The sequence below is a fragment of the Poecilia reticulata genome, chromosome 20, assembly GCF_904066995.2.
Source record: "Poecilia reticulata chromosome 20, P_reticulata-male-v2, whole genome shotgun sequence".
NCBI classification, from domain to species: Eukaryota; Metazoa; Chordata; class Actinopteri; order Cyprinodontiformes; family Poeciliidae; genus Poecilia; species Poecilia reticulata.
Genome location: NC_088849.1, coordinates 11,169,787 through 11,193,443, shown reverse-complemented (window position 1 = coordinate 11,193,443; position 23,657 = coordinate 11,169,787). Strand labels below are relative to the sequence as shown.

Here is a 23,657-nt window from a genome sequence, read left to right as displayed (position 1 = left end):
ACATTAAACAGCTGTCTTGAGACAATGGCCGCAAACTATGTATATAATTTCGTTTAATTCCACCAAACGTATCTATTAGTGACTTGCTTAAATGTGCTTTCTTCCTAATTCGTTTTAACGTTACAACAAGCCAAATAAAAACTACAACTTTTCTAAGGTAGAAAAGTTGTAGTTTTTATTTGGAAAACTATGTCGGAATAAGATTTGTCATGACTGCACCAACGGTGGCATTCTGCGCATGTACAATCTTTAACCGGAAGTAAAGTGGGAACGATGGGCAATGTAGTTTAAAAAAAAGAATACCCAAAATGCACTTGCATTCGGGAAATACCAGGCGGGCAATAGAAAAGTAATACCATGCGGAAAGTACGATATTTATAGCTTTTTTGAGTGTAAGAACAATACCGTATGGAGTAAAATATCAGTATTCAGCAGTGAAATAGCTCCGGCATCATTGGGAAGATAAGACATTCTCATTTTCTAATGTTTTGAGCAAAGATAAGACCGCTTATTTTGCTCTCGCGCGGGCATGCGAGCTAACTGACGCTTGCTAACAGTTAACGCTTGAGCTCTCTATCCTACGGCTTATTAATGCAAATTGTTTGCCCTTTATAGCAAAATGTCTGGTTTTAACTTTGGCGGTGGGAATCTGGGCTCCACCAACACGGGTGGAGGATTCACATTTGGTGGTGTCACAAGGTAATACATATATTTAAATAGCCGACGTGGCTAACGTTAGCATTGTTTAATTTTTACTTTGTAGAAAGCGTGCGTTACTTTTTATTGTAAGTCCAAAGTATGTTGTACTCCAGAACTCTCTTTAGCACGAGATTAGCTAAAAGCGTGGTATAATATGTTTCCTCCTCTTTTTTGTGTTAGTTTTAGGTTTCTTGGTTGTGCTACTACTTGTGTGCAAAAATAAATTGATGCATCTATATAATAACGAGGGGACAAAACGAAAGCTCGTCATTATAGATTGTTCCTATTTTTTATCTTTACCCAACTAATTTGTTACAACTATTTTCAAAGTTTACTCTAAGAATGCTTAATTTTGTGCAGATAGCAGACTTCGTTTTAATCACATTTTTTATTATTATTATTCAAGGGAAATGGTTGACTAAATTTATGATTTTTTTTTTTAAGTACACCTGCGGCCAATACCGGTGGCCTTTCGTTTGGGACTCCTCTGGGAACAGCAGCTGCCACCCCTGCTTCGACCACGAGTAGCACCCCATCTCTTGGTCTTGGAGGTGTTCTTTTTGCTCAGAAACCTGCGGGAGGTTTCTCTTTCAACACACCTGCCTCAAGTAAGCATTACTTTTATATTGCAGAAAATTACAAGAAGTTGTTGACATAATTGTTTTGAAAGTTATCCATCACGTAATAACCGTCTTTGGAATTTTATTGTTTTAGCATCCTCTGCTGTCGCCACAGGTCTTACATTAGGTATGTATATTAAAAAAAAAATGACAAAGGTTTGATTTATCATTAAGCTTAGAGCCTTTTTAAGTTAGATTTTATTTTATTTTTTTATCTCTTCTTGTAAATGGTCTTTTAGGCGCCCCTGCCACTACATCTGCAGCCACCGGCTTTAGTTTGGCCTTCAACAAGCCCACTGCGTCTGCAACTCCTTTTTCGCTCACCACCACCACCTCCTCCACTACTGGGGCGGGTTTAAGTTTTGGCTCCATCCTGACATCGACGGCTCCACAGCAGCCTCCAGCCACGGGGTTCACGCTTGGTCTTGGTGGTACAACAGCCTCCACTGCAGCCTCAATGGTGCCATCGCTAGGCGGTGGTCTCTTCTCCAGCACTGGAACCTCAGGTGGGCCGGGAGTACTTCAGCCTGCAAACGTTTTTGTTGGTTTGGACAACATAATGACTGAGAATACATTTAAATGTGTTTCATAATGTTCAAAGCTGCTCTAAATTTGGTTTTCCAGGTTTGGGTCAGACTCTTGGTGGAGGAACCGGGCTTACCTTGGGGTCAATATTGGCTACCTCTACAGCAGCATCAGCTGCTCCTGCTCCAAGTATTGGTCTGGGTGGAGTTGACTTCAGCACTTCCTCTGAGAATAAGAGTGACACCTCATCAGGAACCAATGCTCAGTATGTCCTACTTAACTAATTGTATTAAATTATTTTTTTTTTTTTACTTGATCGTAAATTATTTTTAAATATGAAAAAGGCACTCAACAGCCATTTGTCATGGTGATGTTTACCTTATTAGCATTTATTAAGAAAATGTAAATTCTTCTCTTAGGGACAGCAAGGCTTTAAAAGATGAGAACTTGCCACCGTTCATTTGCCAAGATGTTGAAAATTTTCAGTAAGTACTTGATATATGTAGAAACATCAACAAAATGTTTAAATGTTGATTTGTCATTTGCAAGAGATTTCTAAGTGTCAGCTCTCTATCTACTTTAACAGAAAATTTGTGAAAGAGCAGAAGCAGGTTCAGGAAGACATAAGCAGGATGTCATCAAAGACTATTTCTAAAGTCCAAGATGACATCAAGAGCCTCAAACAACTTCTCTCTGTCTGCGCCAGCGGTCTGCAGCGCCAAGCTCTGGCTATTGACAAATTGAAGTTGGAGACAGCACAGGTAAAGGGAAAAAAAAATAATGAAAATGCACTAGCTGTTTCTAAAAAAAATCACTGTAGGATGAATCTGATGGAAACGAAGGTTCATCTGTGCTCTAATGCCAATTGTAATTTTCTAGGGTGTCAGTAATTAATGTTGCATATTCCTCTGTGGACGATGAGGGCAGAGTGATGATGCAACTGGTCTGCATTCTGTTGACTGTTCTTATTTTGTTTGTTAGGAGCTTAAAAATGCTGACATAGCACTGCGCACACAAAAGACGCCCCCTGGACTTCAGCATGAAAACACGGCTCCATCAGAGTGAGTTATTGAGTAAATCCAGTGCAAGAATGCACGACTGTAAGCAAATTAATCTCTATCACCAATGTTTTTGAATTGTAGATTGTAAAATTGTGTGAAGGTGTCATACAGCTAGAACATTTGACTACGAAATGACAAGCAGAACCTCGTTCCTCTGTTGTGGTGGTTCTCACCTCAGTTTTTTTTTGTCCTGTTCAGTTATTTTCGTAGCCTGGTGGACCAATTTGAGGTGCAGTTGCAACAGTTCCGGCAGCAGATAGAGGAACTGGAGAACCACCTGACCACTCAGAGCAATGGCTCTCACATCACCCCTCAAGGCAAGAGTGGAATCTGGACAGCATTGTTATTTTAAATGGTTTTGCTTTTTGTGCCTATTGATTGACATAAAATGTGATTATAATGTTCTTTTTTTGTCTGTTTTCCATTTACAGATCTGACTCTGGCCATGCAGAAGTTATACCAAACGTTTGTTGCACAAGCTGCTCAGCTTCAGTCTGTCCATGAAAATGTTAAGGTCAGTTTTTTTCTTCTTTTGTAACGTGTGAATTTCTTCCAAAAAGATCCAGCAGTAAAAATATATTTTTGTGTATAATGTATTATTTTCCAAAATGTTTGTGTATTTTAAGAAAATGTGATCATTTGGATTTGTCATCTGCAAGTAATTTTTTTCTACTACTATTCTCCACAATAGATCTTGAAACATCAGTACCTTTCTTACCGGAGAGCCTTCCTGGAAGACTCTACTGACATCTTTGAGTCCAAACGAGCCTCCAACAGGAAATGGCAGAGCACGCCACAAGTCACAACCGGACCTGCCCCGTTCTCCAGTGTACCCAATGCCGCAGCTGTTGCTATGGCAGCCACGTTGACCCAGCAACAGCAGCCAACTCCAGGTCTGACTGCCTTCAAGTTTTAGAAAGTTCTCCTCACCTTCACCTTGTTTTAAGATGTTCAATGAGGCAAAGGAGACTGTTAAGTCTTAGAGCGTTGTAGACGGGATGATTGTGTGTTTTTATATTTACTACATTTTGGGAGCAAAACATTCAAAATATGACAGGCAGAATTATTTGAAAATAACTGGACTAAAACATATGTAGCTGGTTCTAAAATATGAGTGACTATCAAAGAAAAGGGAGAATGAAAAGGAAAAAAAAAAATCTGCTGCACAGTTCTGACAGGAAACCTTTGTGCTGCCTTATTGCTAATTTAAAAACGCTTTATGGGTTATAGATACTTATTTTATGCACCTTACAAAAAGTAAAGTAAGGAAGTGTAATACATGTGCACAACGAACACCAGACCCTGTAGTATTTATTTCTTTTCTTTTTTTAGGCCTACAACAAAATATTCCAGTTTGTAAATCACTAGGGATCCTCTTTTATTCAAACAATCCAAAGGAGCCTGACATGTGAATGTTATGAGGTGGAGTTGGGATCAGAAATTTGCTGTGATTTATATTTAGATGACAAATGAACTTGTCGACCGAGCTATTGAAATACGGCGCAGCGCTGTAGATCTACGTTTAATTAGGCGAGCTGTTGATGTTTTGTTTATATATTAAAATGTTAAATTTCAAAAGCCCAGCTTTTTCTTATGAGGGGTCTCTGGTTGATCAAGCTTTCTGGCACTCAAAGTAGAAATTTTAAGCAGAGTTGACAACGTGGCTCTGCTGCTGTTTTGAAAAGGAAAATCTTAAAAATATACATTAAAATGCCCGGTTCAGAGAAACCTGGCTCCTAATGGCTAGTGTGAATCCTTAGCTCAGTTTTAATGGAAACAGATAATTCCCAAATGTTCTTTAAAGGTTCCTAATTACATGTTTATTTTTTTATCAAATATTTCAGACAAATATAGCAGTTGTTTTGGTACATGAGCAGACTAATTAATAATGCTGATTTAATAATCCTTTGCGGTATCCCAACAAATCAGCTTTGTCTGTTTTCAGTGATATCCTCAAGTATTTATTTCATCTCTTTTACAAAAACAAATATTTTACAAGTCGAATAACAATCATCTATTATATGTGCAGTCACATCTGAGATGTTAAAAGTGACATCTGATGAGCATAAACAGGCATATCGGGGTTTCTGATGTATGATAATTTAACAGTCTGTAGATTTGTAAAGCTAATACTTGGTTGAGTTTAAAAAGTTGAACTAACGTCACAAATGGCAGAAACGCAAACATCTGTAAACTTCAGCTGTTCTCTTTTCCAAAAAAGATCTTCAGCTGCTCTTGGACTGTTTATGAATCACAATAAGCCTCGCTTTAAATGTTAGTATAAATTGTATTAACAATCCAACCACATTTGATCATACGTGCCAAGGAGGAATCCATTGCTTTTTCACTATTTACGCAACAAAACATTTCAAACATCTCCTGCAACGATAGAAGCTGTGTGTGAGATTCACATGTGTGGTAGGAGTAAAAAGCCACCTTGTTGCCTGCTTCCAGTCATTTTTTGCTCTTTTGATGTAAAGCTAAATTGATACAGATTAACTGGATAATTGCAACCTTGTATGTTCTTGCTGCCCAATGTTGGGCAGTTTTAAATGCGCTCCAGATTGTTTTTTCACTTAAAGTTGTTGCATATTTGTGAGGGATGACCTTTTTTCAGTGATGGACTTTAGCAATATTGTCATCTTTTCTCAATGCGTTAATTTTTTTTTTTCTCTGAACAAAAAATGTTAATCTAATCCTAATCACACATCGTATTTATTATTAAACTATTTATTTAATCTGTTTTTCATGTGCTTAATTTAGTGCGAGCTACGGATAACATTAAGAGATGTTTAGTTTCACAGCAGGCGCAACACTAAATGTGCTACTGGCTGGCACTTACCTCTAAAATATTGTTTTACCTAAATACTTGACAGTGTCCCAATGATTGTGTTGACCTGGTATTGTTTAGACTTGAATCTTTCGAAGGGGGAACATGCCAAAAAGACTCAGGACTAGAATATGAACCAATTAATTGCCTAAACTGGAAATCCTGCTCATCAGTCACAAAGATGCTCTTTTTCTCAGTTTAATCCATTTGGTAGGGTTGCTTCACATGGAGGCCATACCACTGTTACTTGATGAAAGCTGTTTCACCTAAGGGCTACTGTCGGCTTAACAGGGCTGGTCCATTTTAAAATTACTTTCACTTCACTGAAAGCTGTCAGCTGTATTTTTTATTAAAATTTTTTTTAAACGTAGTAGTACTCCCTTTGGATTACCTCCTATGAACAATTCTCACTTTTCTAGACTGAACACTTTGTTGGTCTCAGCTGGTTCCGAGTCAGGTGAGATCGTATTTAGGCTTCTTTAATTGTTAGAAGAAAGTATTTGCTGCTCACGCTGGTCCATAGCTACCAGTGATCTACGATTGGTGCCAAAATGAAACGGAGAGGTCAGGGAGGTCTCATTGTTTATTCATATTTATGGATTGCCATGTTTCATTGCGCCATGTAAGGTTATGTTTTTGACCTGGTGAGCATAATAGTAAAAAAAAACAACTACTTTTTTTAAGCCAATGAACACAATAGTATTAATGTTGCTGCAAGTCATAGCGGTGAGTGAGCCACTCTGTTTCTCAATGGTCACTTTGCATCAAGAAAAAAAAATCACACAACTTTGAATATTTCATTCCTTATTTATTAAACCTAATAATTTGTGAAGTCAGACTGCTAAAATATTCTCTTCTATTCATTTTTGTGTATTCTTCCATTAACATTTTAACACGCCGTCTTCCATAGTTATAGTTGGCGCAAGAACACTGAAAATACAGAACACGAACCGACCTTTCATAAGGTGTTTGGACTTTGAAGTTTTTAACTGGATATTTACTGGCCTTATTTCTTATATTGAGTGTCTGACAGTTCTCTCTATTTGAATGCTGTTATCGTTTTGAATGTTATTGGTAAGGCAGGTGTTATCCCATCTACTCCCCCTTTTTTCTTTTTTGATGATACAGGGGGAAAATGTGAAGTTCTTTATTTTTTTGATTATCAGAATTTTTTTCTGTTCTTGACCTGCTTAATTAATGACAAACTCCTCTCAGTTTTCCTTTTTCTTCAGGTTTGGCACAACAGTGCATAAAACTGAGCCTCATTTTTTTTATTATGTTTAAATTTACTCTATTTTATTCTTTGTGTTTCTATACTTTATTGCCAACATTTTTGGCCTGAAACAATCACATGTAGGTTTCTTTTTTTTTACTTATTAGAGCTTCAAACATCAAAATTATACTTGTTAATATCTCTGGGAATTTACAGAACGTTGTACATTAATTTCCACAGTTTTCTTTTTGACCAGTTTACACTGAAGCTAAATCACAAATGCCAATTTCAGATTTTGTTTAATCGTAATCTCTAGTTCTTGTAATGGTATGTTTAAACCTATATATCCAATGCCTGTTCATAACAATACATTAATATATAATATGGTGTGCCTTTATAAACTATATACAATAATTGTGTGGTGCATTTTGTTAGGAGGGACATGCTAGTTCATTCACTCTCAGAAATCTTCAAGATTTGGAAACTTGTCAAATGCAGTAGCAGTTAGCAAATAATAGCCAATTCTGTTCCTAAATGTTTGTGTTTATGTAAGTGGAATTGCATTTAAATTGACAATAAATCAGTTTTTAAACAGAGAAACGTTTGTTCTTGTTTCTTTTTGACTGAAGTTGTTTTAGCAGTGGAGGCTAACCGGGCAGTACAGAAAGAAACAACTGCATAAAAAGGGAAAAAGGACAAGTTTCTGAGTGAAAGAACTAGCAATCTGTTTTTTTTTCTTCATTTATAAACTGTAGCATTTTTTAAAAAGTGGAATTGATGTTTATAATCATATCTAGAGTAGAGTAGTAGAAGATCTTGAATTTTCTTATTCATCATACTTCTACTTATGAACTGTAAAAAAATGTCTACTGTAGCTTTTGTTTTAAAGGGGGAAGAAAAGCTAAATCTGTTATATTACACTATACATGAATTAGTTCAAGCATTGGTGTATAAATTAGTTCTGCAATCAACAGGCCAAACAATGAAATTGATATATTGTCCCCTTCATCATCTTTGATCAGTTTCTTTCCCCAGCTTATTGAATGCAGCAAAACTAAGGATTATAATTTTTCCCCTGATGAGCACGTCGACCAACACCATGTGCACCTCGAGTTTAATGGAAAAAAAAAAAAAAGTCGGATAAGAGTAAGAGATGTAATTCATTCTCTTAGTTTCAAACCTGCTAACAGATAAAAAAAATCTAATCTGTGAAAGTCAGTTGAAACAAGTTAGGCCTAAATGAAAAAAAAAATCCAGATTGCTGCTTTTCTGCTGTATTTTAAAAGTTAGTCATTTTTTTAATGGAGTTTTAGAAGAAAAATAATTTCTTCAGTATAATGGCTGTGCAAATTTTGCTGTTTTGGTTTTTAACTTGCACTCTAAAGGCACATTTATAAAAGTAAAACAAATCCTGTCTTTTTGTACCTTAGGTACCCAGGCACCTTTGGGGGCAGGGTTTGGAAACCCCTTTGCCTCAGCAGTAGGCACTAGTTTGGGCTCTTCTACACTTGGAGGTATTACCTCTGCCTGTTATAAGTTGGATATACTCCCCTCTATTATCCCCATTATCTTGCATAGTCTACAATTTCCCAAATGCCAAATGTTTTTTGTCTGTTTTGGGGTTTTTTTTTACTATAAAATTTCATGTGTGTGCTTGAGAGAGAGGGAGGCAGGCCTGACTTGTGCAGGCTCAGAATCTTATTCCCCCAACCTTCTGCTCTTTATTCTTCCTTCTCAGCTGTAATGTGCGTTCACACCACAGGAAAAACCACTGCGTTGTTTTTGTGTATCGGTCTAAAAAAACAAAAACGGAGGGGTTTGGTTTAAATGTGTCGCTGATTTGTCATTCTGCGAAAGGAATCTCACTAAACGTTTTTTTTTTTTTTGCAAATTAAAGACAAATCCCTTTAAGAGTTTGGGAGCAGGTGGTTTGAGCGCACAGTGTTGATGTTTTGCCTTGTTAGGAGTGTATTTTGTGAAACTTGACCATATCATTTCCCCTTTGTCTTCAGTTTGCAGTGCATTGCAGAACATTGCTTTGTAATCTGTAGTTAAACGCTGAGATCTACATAATGCTTAATGATCCAGCTGAGTTTTTTTTTTTTTTTGCTTACGCTTGCTTATGCCTGTCTGTGTGCACTCCTGAGACGCTGCTCATTGTTTGCTCTCAGTGCAGGCTGCACACCTACCTTGGTCTGACATCCTTGTTGTTCTCTCCCACAGGTTTTGGAGGCGGGCCAGGGTTTGGTGGCGTTGGAACTGGGGGGTCTTCTTTTGGCTTCTCCTCCACCAATAAGCCTGCAGGGGGCAGTCTGAGTGCAGGTATATGGAAATCTGCATCACACATGCCTCAGTAAACAAGCTTTAATAAAGGCAGCATCTAATAAAAGTACAACCAGTCTGTTTTTTTTATTTTTTATTTCATTTTCTGCTCTTTAGTAATCTAAGTAACGGATAGAGGATAAAGTGTTTTTAAGCTTCACAACGTTTTTCTCGACAGGATGTGTTCGAATGCATGTCCGCACACCCCGGGCAGACCTTAATCTCTAATATTGTCTGTTTTAAATTCAGACGTTGAAGTCCGTATGTAAAAAGCAATCATCAAAAATCAGTCTTTCCATGTCTTACCTTTTAAGTGTCCTAAAATATTTATGTGAAACCTCCTACGTCATCGTTTTGTCCGACCCTCTTGCATCCTTAGGGTTTGGCAGCACCAGCAGCTCCGGCTTCAACTTCAGCAACCCCGGCATCAACCAGTCTGCTGGGCTGACGTTTGGCGTTTCCAACCAGCCAGGCGCCTTTGGCACAACCCCAGCTCTCCAGCTGAAGAAGCCCCCCGCTGGGAATAAAAGGGGGAAAAGATAGAAACAGATTACGAAAAGAATAATACAGCATCTGACCAACTAGTGGCTTGTAGCAAAGAACAGCTTGGCCTCCTTTAAAGCGTAGAAACAGTGCTAAGATGAATTGTTACCTTAAAAAACAAGGAACATCGTTTTGAGGGAGAAGATTCTATCATGTTACAGACTATTTTGAGTTATGTTATTTCAACCTGGAAAGAACGAATCCTGTGGACAATCTGGCATAATTTGTCCTGTTTTGTTTATCATTATTCTGTTATTATGCCATAGCTGATGTGAGCAAAGAGGCAACAAATCCCATCAGCACAGTGTCAGATGGCGAGATGAAGCTATGAAGCCTGATTATGCCCATTAGAATTTCCTCTAACAGTTTGTTTCTCACTCTTGTCTGTGGTGTAACAATGCTTTGGGAAAGGCTAAGGCAAAAACAGTTGGTTTAACAACAAATTGCTCAGTTATTTTGAGATTTCTTGTTTTGTCTAATTATTGTATAAGATAAACATGTCTTGTGCTTTCTGATGAACTAGTTTTCTCTCCATTGCCTCAAAAAGTCTTTCAGAACATAGCTGCTGTGCAATTGACTTCCCTCAAGTTGCGTCCAAAGAGGAGTTGTTTTTTTTTTGTTTTTTTTTTTAAAGAGATAAAGGGAAAAGGAAACAGTATAGTTGGAGTCTACCAGTGTCAGTGAACATTTGATCCTAGAGTTTAGGTCCCAGACTGTCCAATGTGTCTTTAGGAAGATGCCATTTTATTTTTGTATCAAGTGAAGAAAGCTACGACATTCAGAAAAATAAAAAAATAACACAAACTTCTTGTGGGTTTTCCGATGTCATGTCCACAAAATCTGTTTTTACTGAGATCCATTCAAATTGTTTGATCATTTCTCATAGACAGAATTTCTCTTTGCCTCTTCACCAATGTGTTGTTAAGTCTATGGGGAAAAATACTGTGCTCCTTGTCCTCCATGGGCCTATAAAATGTTAAGTTTATTCTGACAGTTTCTCAAGCATATTCAGCTTGCTCATTTTATACATGTGCTAGATAAAGTTTGCACTATCCGGTGTATGTGATCTGATGGTGATCGTATGAATGTGTAAATCTGCCTGTCACTCAGCTATCATGCTTCTGTTGAGCGTTGGGTTAAGAACTACGTCTCTTTTTGTCCGTGTCTCTTTGGTTACTACCAAATAATTGTAGTTGTATTGTTGTTTTCTATTCGGTCTGTGGAGATCTGTATTTTTGAGATGCTGTTTAATAATAAAATCTTTTGCCTGTTTATAGTGTCACTGTTGAATTTTCGGCTGCCACAGATGAGTTTCTGCAGAATGTTTTCTAAGATAATTTGCAGATGGCTTTCCTTTTGATTACAAGGGATATATTGTGGAGGAAATGATAATACATTTTCCAATACACCCCAATGCATTTTCCAATTTTAATTTTTTAGGAAATCAAAATGGAGATCTGAAAAATTGATTTTGAGCTCAAATTACAATATTGGTCAGTAAATTATCCGATTCCCCTGAATTGTAATAACTGATATAGATTTTTCAAAATTACATTTAATATTCTATCTACGACTTCTTGGTGATCTTTTTAGTTTAGATTTATTTATTTCTTAGTAAAGAAATGTGAGAGACCTGGGCAGCTGTACCATAAAATATTTTAGCTGGTTTCCAGAGTGCTATTTGTTTTACTAGTACTTTTTTCACAACATGGCATTTGCATACAACAGTAGAGTAACTTTGGCGTAAATTTTGTGGAAGAAGTTTTTAAGTTAACGTGCTTTACATTTAACCGCGTCCATTCCCCCCCAACCCCAAAGTCAAAAAAGAAATTCGAAGCTGTCCTATGAACACGCCCAAAAATCTTTTATATATACCAAAATGTAAACTATATACGTGTGTGTTTGATCGTGGAAATAATGAACCACATTTTGCCTCAAAGTATAACATCCACTCAATCATTACCATGAAAGTGCGATGTATTAATCTGACACGATTTTTACACAGGCAGAAGGAAGAAAGAGGGCGACATGACGACATTCTTCACTCCTTACCGCTGAAGAAGAACTCCGTTGCCAGGCGACAAACATACTACAATACTGTATGTTTGAAATAGCTGCATTTTAACCTCTCGGCTCGCCTTTAATTTAAACGCCTTTAATTTTAGTCTTTGTCCACAGTCGTTATTCTCCAGGTCGGTAACTTAACATTTTTCGTCATTGTTTTAATCACCTGGAAAGAACTGAAAATAACAAAACGTCTAAGTGAAGAAAGATGAGCCGAATTGAATTGAGCAAATAACTGATCAAAAATCTATATTATTTCTTATTTAAATGTAATTTTTTTTTTCCTATTACTATTTTCTTTTAATTGGATAGATTCGGGTGGCTTTACCTTATACTTAAACTTTTTTACTTAATACTACTATGTATTGTTGTGGACATTACTGTGCCTACCAAAATTAGTCATGCTTCCAAGTCAAGAATATGCCATCATTTTGTCAGCATGACTAGGTGGGCCCCATGTGGGGAAAAGGAGGGCATATTAAATGGGCCCCATGTGGGTTTGTCCGCGGGTTCCACGATGGCCCCACATGGATGTGCCCATGTAGGGGCAGAGCCCACATGGGCCCTACATGGTGGTGGGCCCACATGGGTTTGTTCATTTAGGGCCCATGTAGGGCCCACGTAGGCTGTGACCCTACATGGGCAAACCCATGTGGGGCCATCGTGGAACCCGCGGACAAACCCATATGGGACCCATATATCAGCCCTCCTTTCCCCCACATGGGGCCCACCTGGGCATGCAGGCAGTGATCTTGTTTATCTGCTAACCTGACTGACTGTATTGCAATGTGTACACACTGTAGGCATGCCTCTTCCAGACACATTCTATTGTTCCCAGCAAATCAACATCCCTCCCGAGCTACCAGACATCCTCAAAAGCTTCACCAAGGCAGCTATCCGAACACAGCCCAAAGATCTGCTGCAGTGGTGTTCAGCGTAAGTGTTAAAAGTCGTCAACATCGTTTGGGATTATGGATAGACGTGTGTGACTTTGCTGTGGTTTATTTATTACGTCAAATAATTCACAAAAAAAAGTGTCTCTAAGCTACCTTTCATCTGTGCGCCTCTCTCCCTTACTACTGACAGGCTGTAATTAGCTCCCAGAGGCTTCCAAGCAGTTTCTGTGGTTAAACTAAATGCCTTCTCTTAACAAAGTAAAAAAATAAATTAAATAAAGTTGAACATATACTGGCTGAATTGGAAGCATTACAGGGTGTTTGTTTTTCTGCCCTAAGGATCGTCCTGTCTACTATTGTGTGAACCTACAGAGCTTTTAGGAAAACCTAAAATCGAGCAACATGTTCTAAATTTCCTTTGTGGAAAAAAATAATTGAGGTAACACAAAGCTCTGCTTCCTTTGAGAGATACTTAAAGCCACCCCTGCCTGTAAATTCATATCAAAATATTGTTCAAATAAGATCAAGATCAAACAGGGAGAGGTGTCACAAACAATACATGAGTACAACTCCTCTATTGCATCCAGCTGATAGTATGAAATACACTGCTAAAAAAAATCAAGGGAACACTTAAACAACACAATATAACTCCAAGTAAATCAAACTTCTGTGAAATCAAGCTGTCCACTTAGGAAGCAACACTGATTGACAACGGGGACCCTCGTCGGGTCAATCAGTGTTGCTTCCTAAGTGGACAGTTTGATTTCACAGAAGTTTGATTTACTTGGAGTTATATTGTGTTGTTTAAGTGTTCCCTTGATTTTTTTTAGCAGTATATTATTAAGCTGGTTGAGGTGCACATGCTCATTTTTACACTGTCACACTATATCAATTTAATGTGTGGTTATTACATGCCATAACTACTTCCCAGATACTTTCATGCGCTGGCCAAAGGGGAGTGTCTTCCAGTAAAGGAGAGGCTGGAAATGAATGTTGCCACTCAGAAGACTGACACTGGACTGACTCCAGGTCTACTGAAGGTCCTCCATAAGCAGGTAGGAAGAGTTTGCTCAAAACTCTTGTTGTTATGCATCATTGTTAAATTATTTTTTACCTTCTTTGTATTTTAACTTTAATGAAAATCCCTCTTTCCGTCTCTGTTGAGATTTCACTTATGCTGACGTTGCAACTAGACATGTCCACTAAAAGCAGTGCTGTATATTACTGTTTAGGATATTCCAATAAGGATGCACGTACGCTCACAGTTTTCACCTACGTATTTGCATCTCTCTTCTTTTCCCGCGCTATCGCAGTTGTCTCCAAAGGGAACTTGCAGCAAAGAGAATGTGCAGCTGAAATGGAAGGCTCTCTGTCTTCCCATGGAACAACTGGAGGCTCTGCTGTCGTTGGGGGGCTTTGGTTTGGAAATCAACTGGATGGAGTTTTTTGCCCTGGGCTGTAGTGCTCTTGGAGGGGTAAGGCACAATCTAATTTCTAATGCTGCTTCTTACTTAATCTAAAGGTTAAAGCACAGAAGGAGAACCTTAGGAGTTGTTGTGTTTCTTCATCTCCTCATCTAGTGGAACAAACCAGACTCAGAGATCTTTGGTCCAGGTTTTTTTTTTTTTTTTTGGCCTCACATGTTGCTGACAGGATTCCATAAGCCTCTTTTTTTTATTTTTTTTTTTATTTTTTTAACATGAATCAATTTTCTCCAGTTAAGCCAATCGTTTTTCCACCAAGGAAAAACAGCACTGGAGACAGATCAAAGAGAATTTATTTCAGCATATAGATATTCCTAGGAGATGTGTTTGTGTCTGCAACAGACGAAAGAAAGACGATAAAAACAGCAACCAGGAATCAGGAAAGTCCTGTGTAGTTTTGGAAAAGATGCGTTCAAGTCTGTTGAACACCTAAACCACATGAGGGCAGTCTCGATCTACACTCGTTCACTTATTTATTTATTTTATATCATTGGGCTCTTATCTGTTTCCTTCTACACATTAACATGTGGCATGTAATTGCTTTTCAAAGCTGAATGCATATTAATTTTCTTGCCAATTTATTTTTCCCTTATTTTGCATGGAACTCCTTTGTCTGTGCTTCCGTCGTCGGCGTCTCCCCAGTCTCTTACAAGCTCTATGAAGCACGCCTGTGAGATCCTGACAACTGATGAGGAGGGTGGCCCTTCGAGGATCCCATACGATACCTTCTACCATCTCTACACCTACTTGGCTAAAATAGACGGAGAAGAACCAGAGGACCAGACTGAGAACTTCCTCCACCTCCTGCAGCAACAAGCGTAGGTTTTTTTGGGGTTTTGTTTTTTGCACTTACATGTTTATGTTACATACCTTAAATAATTTCAAACCACTTTTATTACACTGAATTATGCACAATTCTCCATTATGCTATAATTAAAATGCAGTATCAAAATTTATGGCATTTAAAGCAGCAAAGAACTTAAATGGATTTCAAAATTTAAGAGTATAAATTTGAATTCTAAATTTAACAATGATAATTTAAATGAATCCTAAAATCTCTGATGGGAACAACAGATATCCAGGTAGAATTATTCCAGAAGCCTGCTCAAAGCTTAATTGTCATTAGGTTAAGACACAAACCTGCACTTCCAGTTCTAGTTTTAAAAATCACTGAAGTTCATTCTGGCAAGTAAATACTAAGCTAATCTGATCCTGATGAGTACATTTACACTTCACACATTGAATCTTCTCATGTCCAGCAATAAGATGAGCTCAGGGTCTCATCACAAACGATTTCACATAATGCATCAGATTGTTTAAATTTTACCACACCGTATCCAAATACATGTAAAATGTGAATTTACTTTGCTTTTATGTGGGATTGTGTGTGGACTGATGACATTTATGCTGAAATAAACGCACCATGATGAAAAAAAAAAATGCATCACATTGTCTTAAAAATGCTGAGAGAGAGCTGCCAGTATGTTTTGTTTTTTTTCTGTGCAGTGTTGACAGTGCAGAAAACACACACTCTGCTTTCAGTTCAGCTTGGTCCACCATTTGTGACAGTCAGTGTCAGTTGGCTAAGAAGCACAGGCAGTTTATGAGCTCAGCCAGTTCCTCTCTGCCTCAGATGATGTTTGTGAGATTGTGATATTCACTGTTGCGAAAATCCTCAGTGTTGCCTTAATGCGCTGGTGTCTCTGCCCGACAGCAACAAGCAGAACGGCATGATTCAAGTTTCCAACTTCTACCCCAGGAGGAAGGTTGTGCTCAAACATATGGCTGTGGAAGACTAAAAGAAGCAACAGAGGACAGGAAGAGAGTCATTGTGGTGAATTATTAAAAGAACCCATGAGTACTCCAACCCGTCCCGTTAATTGTTAGAAATACTCACTCTGTCTAAATGTTGATGTAAAGGTGAAGCAGCTAATGTCAGGGCTAATGCGATTGCTTTTTTCTTCTGAGCATGAGCAGAGCTACACAACTGCCTCACCGCCTGTTTTATTCCTCGTTTTCTTTCGCCTAAGTTCATTCATCATCCACGCAACCTATCATCTTACAGTCTCACTATTACTGGCCTTTCATCTTGGGTATTCATTGTTCCTGAGCAAACGAAAAAGAGGGAGAGATTAGCATCAGAGCACAATTTCCAGCTCAGTTCAGAGGCTTGCGTTTTGTTCACCTTTGGGTCGTCACGCAAAAGCATATTCCGAAGACGGGTTCTCGTGTGGCAAACAGAGACTCCGTTTTCCTCTGAAAGCATCCTCCGCTCTTACATGCACCGAACACTGCCTCTTGCAGGGCTGCAGCTGTGATCAATTCGAGGCGACTGAAGGGCAGATGGAACGACCGATAACTTAATAACAGCGGTCTCTCCACCCATGTGACACAACACAGAAGGAATGTTGTCAGGTCTTAAAACAGTCATGCTCAGGATGACCCCCAGAGAAATAGTCTGGCAGTGTCTTGACAACAACAAATTCAATTCTTTGGGATCTGCCCAGAAAGCCACTCTGTTTGTAAAATTGCTTTTATCGTATAAAACATACAGATACAAAAATGTTAGCAAAGAAACTTCTTGAATGAGTTAATGTCATTCAGGAAACTGAGCTGCATTACATTAAAAAAAAATTTATATAATGTCAGGCAAATGTATTCATACCCCTCAAACATTGTTCGCATTGTGTCACATTACAGGTACAACAACATTGTTTTTGAACTAGCTTTAACTCAAAGTAATGCATAATTATGATATGGAAGAAAAATCCATTGATCCATTGTCTGTACAGAAAGCTAATTGGGCGAGAGGTGGGGTGCATGCAACCTGGGAAGGTCACCAGTTCAGCACAGGGCAAAACGGAGACACACAAAGAACATTCTTAGACTTTGCAATGACGTGCTATGTGGTGATGGTATATCACATTAAATTGTCCCATAATTTACAGAAAAACAAAAATGTGAAAAATTCAAGAGTTATGACTGTAGATAACTAAGGTTGAACTGCAGAAATATATATTAATACCAATTTGTAAAATAACTAACTATATGAAAAACATTCAGAAATAGAGACTTGAACTTGCATATTTCTGTTTTCTATATATAAGAATGCAGAAAAGCTAAACACTGTCTCAGTTCAATGAAGCTATAACTCTGTTCCTAGTAAGAGTATGATTCACTTCTGTTGGGACCTATAGGTTCATTTTGTTGCTTAGGAAGTAGATATTGGATATTGTTGCACTGTGACTCTGAGGTATATGAATAACAGAGGAAATTGGTGTTTCAGTAATCAGGGAAGTGATCGTTTACCCTTGTTGAGAGACTTTCATGTTTGATATTTCTTCTGCTGGTGAAAACAAAACATTTACATGTTCAAATATATATATATATATATATATATATATATATATATATATATATATATATATATATATTTCAAGCAAAAACCAAGTGTGCATTCTTACAATTAAAGAGACGCACCTCGTCAGGTAAAACCTGTCCTTGTCGATTGCCCTGGTAAAGTAGATTATGCTGTTATTCATGAATAATTCACTCAAAGCAATACCCCATGAACTTGTTGTTTTAACATGAAGATGTATTCCTGTATTTACTGACCTTTTGGTGTTCTGATACCTTCCGCCCCCGGGATGCTATCAGCTGAACATCTGTTTTCATATCCCTTAGTTTCCTGATGTGTATACCTAATTTCTAGTCTGTGCAACTCACTTCTATTTTCAGGATTCATCTTCGAGAAAACAATGGTCGCATTTACAGCTCCGGTCCTGTAAGCCCCATTGTTTTAGAGGTGTTGAAACATGGAAAGAATATGATGTCATTGCAAATATGTCAGCCCTGTAGGAATCTCTGCTGCAGGGTGGACCTTGTTGCACCATTTTTATTGTTTCTTTTTGTTTTTCGAAGCTTTGCCTATAAGATCACAGCTCAGGGGAATCAGGGAAAGTTGCAGAACAGCGTGTAACAGGCAGGAGGAGAGAAAACGGACACACAGACCCCATGTTAAGTGTTCTTGTGTGTAGCTGTTGTGTAACAGTTCTAAGGGTAAGGAAAAGGGAAAACATGATTCATGCTGTCTTCTGATGGTGTTGAGCATATCTAGCTGCTCCGTGGTGAGAGATAGCTCTTTTTTCTTTTCTTTTTTTTTTTTGTATACGTTTGCGTCTGGTGAATGTGGGAGACTTTGCCTAAAAAAGTAGTTAACATACTTCAAATGTGTCTTTTGCAGGGCGATCCAGGATGGGATGATAAAACCTGCGAACTTCACCCACATAACAGCTCCACTACTCCATCACTTCTAGATTTTCTCCAGAACAATGTCAGGAGCTAAGTAGGAGCACAGTCATCACATCTAGCTTTTGTTTTCAGGCAAAACGTCTGACTCAGCTTGCCTACTGCAACTGGAAAGTCTGGAGAAAAATTATGGTTTGACTATGTTGATGTACATCTTTTATTGCAAAAGTACTTCTACTACAAGTACATCTTGTAGTAGTTTAGCATTTAACAGCTTAACAGTAAGACAAATATGCTTAAGGTTTTGGTTGTAACATAACCAAAAGTTCAAAAAGTATAAATAAGCACTGTGGAACAAAATAGTCCTAGATTAATAAAAACTCCAATATTAGGTAATAACATTGATGTCACCGCATAGACAGTAATAGAGAAAAATTGCATCCTTTTTCAAGGGATGAAATTTGCCGATGAGGCATTTCTCTCTTTCTTTTTTTTTGTTGATGCATTTTTGGTTAAAAAAAGAAATGACAAAAAAATGCTAATTTTACTGCTGACTATTTACAGTGAATGATTCTTCTGCCTGCTCCTCTAAATTAGGCCCTTCCCAAGCAGCCATCCATTATAAGTGGCTGATAGTGTGTGAAAGCACCTCATTCAAACCCACTTCAAACAAACCAACACTTCCTTAAATGCAGATGGGGGTAAGAGAAAGTAAAAAACTACCTCAGCTGTGTGACAGTCAATTGAGATAGCATCCATTTCTTTTTTTTTTTTATCTTTTAGGCTTATTATTTTTGTCATAGAGCAGATTATTTAACATTTCTAAACATGATACACATTAGCCAGTGAAAAATTGTGTTCTAGACTTTAAATGAGAAAAAGAAAATGTATGTATTTTTTTTTAAATTATTATTATTCCAGGACAAAACTGGGACTGTTTTCACAGCTTTCATCACTTTTTGCAATGTCTTTAAGCCACATTCCAGCAGTCATTAGCATTTACGATCCGTCTGCAGTTCCTTTTTTTTTTTTTTTTGCCTCAGTCTCTCATTTGCAATGATTTTATGTACTGGACCAAATCTAAGAGTGTGCAAGCATCAGTGCCTCTTCTAGGAGACTTGAATTCTTTTTCTCAGTCTCACTTTGGGGTACTATCCTCTAATTATGTTTCCATTAAATGTTCTATTTATTATTAAAACATATTTTGTGTTAGCCTCTGGACAATTTCTGGAATGTGATACCAATAAATGAAGTTGTTTCAACCAGGTTGTATTTAGCACAGTTTTTTTTCTTTCCATTCATCAAAAGGAGACTTAATTAAAGACCCTTTCCAGCTGATTGAGGTTAGTTAATTACAACTTGTGGACAATTGAATTTTTTCTGAATTAGAGCTGCCAATAGACGTTTTGTTTAGCCTTGAATGTGAGTGTTACTCTTGGCTTTGGAGTAGATGACTTCTCTGTATTGGCCTCACTCACGGATTAAACAATAACGCCAGGAGTGTCTAATAACGCTTACACAATCAGTCATTCTGCCTTTGGTTTAAAGGAAAAAAGCTGCATTTCCCGTCAAATTTTAGACAGAGATGCTTGTGTTACAAGCGCTTAGATAAACAAATGATTTTGGTCACATTTTTGCTTCATCACGCATGCAAACACAAACCTAACAGTTGCGTGCTTGTGTCGAGAGGAGACTCACAGGAGATCTTTGTGCTACGTGTAGCTGCTACATGCCATAGCGGAGAGCATGATGTGTGTGTGTGTGGGTGGGTGTTTTGGTAGTTTGTGGTTTTAGGGGGTATAAATGCATGACTGAAAGAGAGGAGGCATATAAGAGCTTGTCTAAACCCTGTGGGAATATTATGCTGTGCTCAGATGTGTGCAGGCTCTCTACTAAGAAGTGTGAAATGGAGGAAATTGCTCTCTGATCAACCAAACCCTTTGATTGACATATAAACTTGGTTCTTGTCTTAACCCTTCAGCTTTCTAAGTAAACACAATTTTTTTTAAAAAAACATAACTTTTTATCAATTCTAAAAGTTAGCAACAATTCTGTACTGAAAGGGAAAACTCTTGAGAAAAGTTGACACATTAAAAAAGTTCCCATTTGCCTTCCAAAGAACACCATCATCTCTGTCTCGAAACCCCGCAGAGTAAGTCGCTAATGTGACGTGTTGCTCTCACCAGCAACGGCATGAAGTGATTTAAGCACCAAAAGCCCAAATTGCATCCCGTTAAATCCTTTCTACTTGCTATGCTTGACCCACTTCAGTTTAGGTCAAACAGAATTGTAGAGGACGCACAAGATTTTGTGTCCTCTACAATTTCATATATATGATCGCAGCTGTGTTTTGAATATCACATTCCCATTGACACTCATCATGAAGCATCATAAGCACGCTGACAGTCAGCACTGAGACTCCTCAGGGATGTGTGCTTAGCCACCTGTGTGAAACCTTGCTCACGGGGGATTTTACAGCGAAAGATGAAAAGGGTGATGAGTCTGTCTACAGAGAAGATATAGAAATCATGGTACATGGCCTGTACTTGCTTAGTGCTTTATTAAGCAAAGCCCTTCACACTTCAGTCATTGAACGAAGCACTTCGCACTCCATTCAGTCGCGCTTCACACCACCACCAGCAGGCAAGGCCAGGTGAAGTGTCTTGCCCAAGATCACAACGACAGAAGGCGGGTGGAATGGGAATCGGACTGACTGCGGGACAAACTCTTGCCACCATCGCCACTATCGTCCCATGTCATCGTTATACCAGAACAACAACCTGCAGGGCACTAGGCCCGGTTTGCATTGAGAAGTGAGAGGTGGAGAAAGGTAGCTACTTTGAGTTTTTAGGTACGTCTGAGCTTGACACCTCACGTCAGAGTAATAACCAAATTCTCACGACCCAGATTGTTTTTCATCGGCAAAGGGAAAGGTTCAGAATGTGCTCCAGGATATTGATTATTTTCCACAGGTGCCCCAACGAGAGTATTCTGGCAGGCTCTATCATAACCTTGTTTGGCAGCTGTAACACCCTGGATTACAAAGCTTTACAGAGGATGATTAGATCAGCCCAGTGCATTACCAGAACATAACTGTCTGTACCTTTCAAAGTGCTGTGGAAGGAAGGTGCAGAAGATCATCTCTGACCTCCCAGCTGCACGCGGTTCCTGCTCTGGCCATCTGCTGAAAAACCGAACCCCTGCACAATCACTCGGTATTATTTTTACATTCACACTTTGACTTTTAAATCTAAACGTCTAACACCTATGCACTGCGGTTACTTCAGTACATTATAATTATTAGTAGTAGTATTCAGATATTGTTTTAATTCTTAAGCAATGCATTGTTCAGATCCTTGTTTTAGTTGTTTCTTATAGCCAATTGTACATTCGCTACGTGATACCGAGAGGCTGGATCATCACATTGTTCGACTGTTGCTTGTACATGACAATTAATCACATAACTAACAGTGACGCAATGTGCTCTGTGGGAAAATATATACACCTAAGATTATCAGAGACCACATTTCAATTTCAAGCCAACATCTGCTGCACACAATGTATTCTTGACTGCAACAAGAATTGAGCACTGGCTCAGTACTAAAGTGAAAATGTAAGTGCTAAAGAGCTCTTATCTCTAATCAGCTTCTGGTCTTAATCAGCATTCATCATAATCATTCATTTTGAGACAAGCAAAATGCCCCCCCCCACCCCACCCCCCCCAACCCTCCCTGGCTTCACCAAGTGTTCACTAAGTCAATTTAGAAGACTGCCAGTTCAACTTAGCATAATTCATTTATCTAAATGGCACATAATGGGGGAAAAAATGTACAACTTTTTACTGTGCAGCGTAAGAGTAAACATTTGTGTTTTGCACAAATTGTAATACTAATGCATAAGGAATCCTGAATGACTGCTGCACTTTTACGGGCACTTCAGACAAGAATTTTATTCCGAGCAGAATAGAACGGTACTGTCAAGATTGTACACCCCACTTAAAATACTGAAACTCATTCAATATTTTTGAATAAGTTTATTATACTACAACAAAGTAATTTTTAAGAGGGTTCGCAGTCCAGGTACCTACATATTACTCAGTTATGTGCCTAAAATGTCGCCCTATTTAAATTTGGCCACAACTGAGATAAAATTCTGAAAAAGACATTTTTGTAACACTGGTTGAAAATCTAACGTGTATCATGAAAAACCCTCATTGGGTGTCAACAGTTTGTCTATCTCACATGTAAATAGGAAGATCACCCTGGGACATCCAGCACAAACTGATGCTTGGTGTGCTAAAAATAATAAGAGTGAAACCAGTAACATCAACTGTATGACAGTAAACACCCAATAGTTCCCCATTGTGTGGTATCAGGGGACCAAATTCATATCTTGTTTTGATAACCTTTATGTAACTTTGAGTGGCCCCAGGTGGATGGTTTTTCCTACCGAATGAAAAAAAAAAAAAAAAGAAAGAAAAATTCCAACATACTTTTACAATGATTTACAAAGGCATGCCATGGTGGTTGAAAATATGAGCAAGATATGAAAAACATGCTACTACAAAGTTTTTTTTTTTTTGTTGAGTTATCTCAAAATTGTACTCAGCATGTACTCGTGGTACTGAATGTAACTGGTGGGCCTCTTATGTTTATCACCTCACCCAAACCCAGTTTGCCTTTCAGGCTTACGGGCCACTGCGGGCCTGTTTTGTTTGTTTTTTTTCCCCACGCCATACAACTTCCTGGGCTGGTTCACACAGGGTAGATGTTTTCCAACCGTATCTTTAATAACACACATGCAGTATCTTGTCAGTATTACAATTCCCAGTTTAAAATTAAATATTAAGCCTTGCTTGAACTTGAGTTGTGTGTTTAACCCCAACGCCGCTGGGAAAGACGTTTGGTAGTTTTCGCCAAACATTGTGCAGAAATTGTGGCTATTTTTGTTCAATTAGAGAGGACTAGACGTTGCTTCAATAGTTTCTTCCCAAACCCCAATTCTGTGCTACACAACAACCTAATCAGGCTTCACTGAATAGTTTTCATGGCATCAAATACGAAATGGCAGGGTGGCAAAATCATAATATTATTAGTGTCAGTGGGTTGTGTTACTGACTGCAGCCCAACTACAATTCCCAGTTTAAAATTAA

The 23,657-nt window shown here is 38.2% G+C and overlaps 2 protein-coding genes across 5 annotated transcripts; both read left to right on the top strand.

Annotated features, from left to right (window-relative positions):
• Positions 1 to 291: 291 nt before the first annotated feature.
• On the top strand, positions 292 to 11,085 carry nup58 (nucleoporin 58). Of its 2 annotated transcripts, XM_008396116.3 has the most exons (14): positions 292 to 699; positions 1,144 to 1,307; positions 1,414 to 1,446; positions 1,559 to 1,825; positions 1,944 to 2,109; positions 2,264 to 2,329; positions 2,431 to 2,605; positions 2,826 to 2,905; positions 3,104 to 3,222; positions 3,337 to 3,419; positions 3,597 to 3,798; positions 8,379 to 8,462; positions 9,172 to 9,270; positions 9,650 to 11,085. In XM_008396116.3, exons 1-14 carry the CDS (start codon positions 620 to 622, stop codon positions 9,811 to 9,813), a joined length of 1,782 nt encoding a protein of 593 aa, XP_008394338.2. In that variant the 5' UTR covers positions 292 to 619; the 3' UTR covers positions 9,814 to 11,085. The 2 variants fall into 2 exon arrangements, with proteins under 2 accessions (XP_008394338.2, XP_008394339.2); XM_008396117.3 differs by lacking the exon at positions 8,379 to 8,462 and having other exon boundaries at positions 293 to 699.
• Positions 11,086 to 11,832: 747 nt separating this feature from the next.
• ropn1l (rhophilin associated tail protein 1-like) lies at positions 11,833 to 20,509 on the top strand. Of its 3 annotated transcripts, none has more exons than XM_081601569.1 (6): positions 11,833 to 11,912; positions 12,681 to 12,813; positions 13,705 to 13,828; positions 14,087 to 14,248; positions 14,900 to 15,075; positions 15,972 to 16,124. In XM_081601569.1, exons 2-6 carry the CDS (start codon positions 12,683 to 12,685, stop codon positions 16,054 to 16,056), a joined length of 678 nt encoding a protein of 225 aa, XP_081457695.1. In that variant the 5' UTR covers positions 11,833 to 11,912; positions 12,681 to 12,682; the 3' UTR covers positions 16,057 to 16,124. The 3 variants fall into 3 exon arrangements, with proteins under 3 accessions (XP_081457695.1, XP_081457696.1, XP_008394337.1); XM_081601570.1 differs by lacking the exon at positions 15,972 to 16,124 and adding an exon at positions 18,501 to 20,509 and having other exon boundaries at positions 11,848 to 12,005; XM_008396115.2 differs by having other exon boundaries at positions 11,848 to 12,005.
• Positions 20,510 to 23,657: the final 3,148 nt, after the last annotated feature.

Coding starts and splice junctions, on each gene's coding strand:
- nup58 (XM_008396116.3), top strand. CDS start 620: ATGTCTGGTTTTAACTTTGGCGGTGGGAATCTGGGCTCCACCAACACG. Junction 700..1,143: donor ACATTTGGTGGTGTCACAAG/GTAATACATATA, acceptor TTTTTTTTTAAG/TACACCTGCGGCCAATACCG. Junction 1,308..1,413: donor TTTCAACACACCTGCCTCAA/GTAAGCATTACT, acceptor TTATTGTTTTAG/CATCCTCTGCTGTCGCCACA.
- ropn1l (XM_081601569.1), top strand. CDS start 12,683: ATGCCTCTTCCAGACACATTCTATTGTTCCCAGCAAATCAACATCCCT. Junction 13,829..14,086: donor TGAAGGTCCTCCATAAGCAG/GTAGGAAGAGTT, acceptor GCGCTATCGCAG/TTGTCTCCAAAGGGAACTTG. Junction 14,249..14,899: donor GCTGTAGTGCTCTTGGAGGG/GTAAGGCACAAT, acceptor GCGTCTCCCCAG/TCTCTTACAAGCTCTATGAA.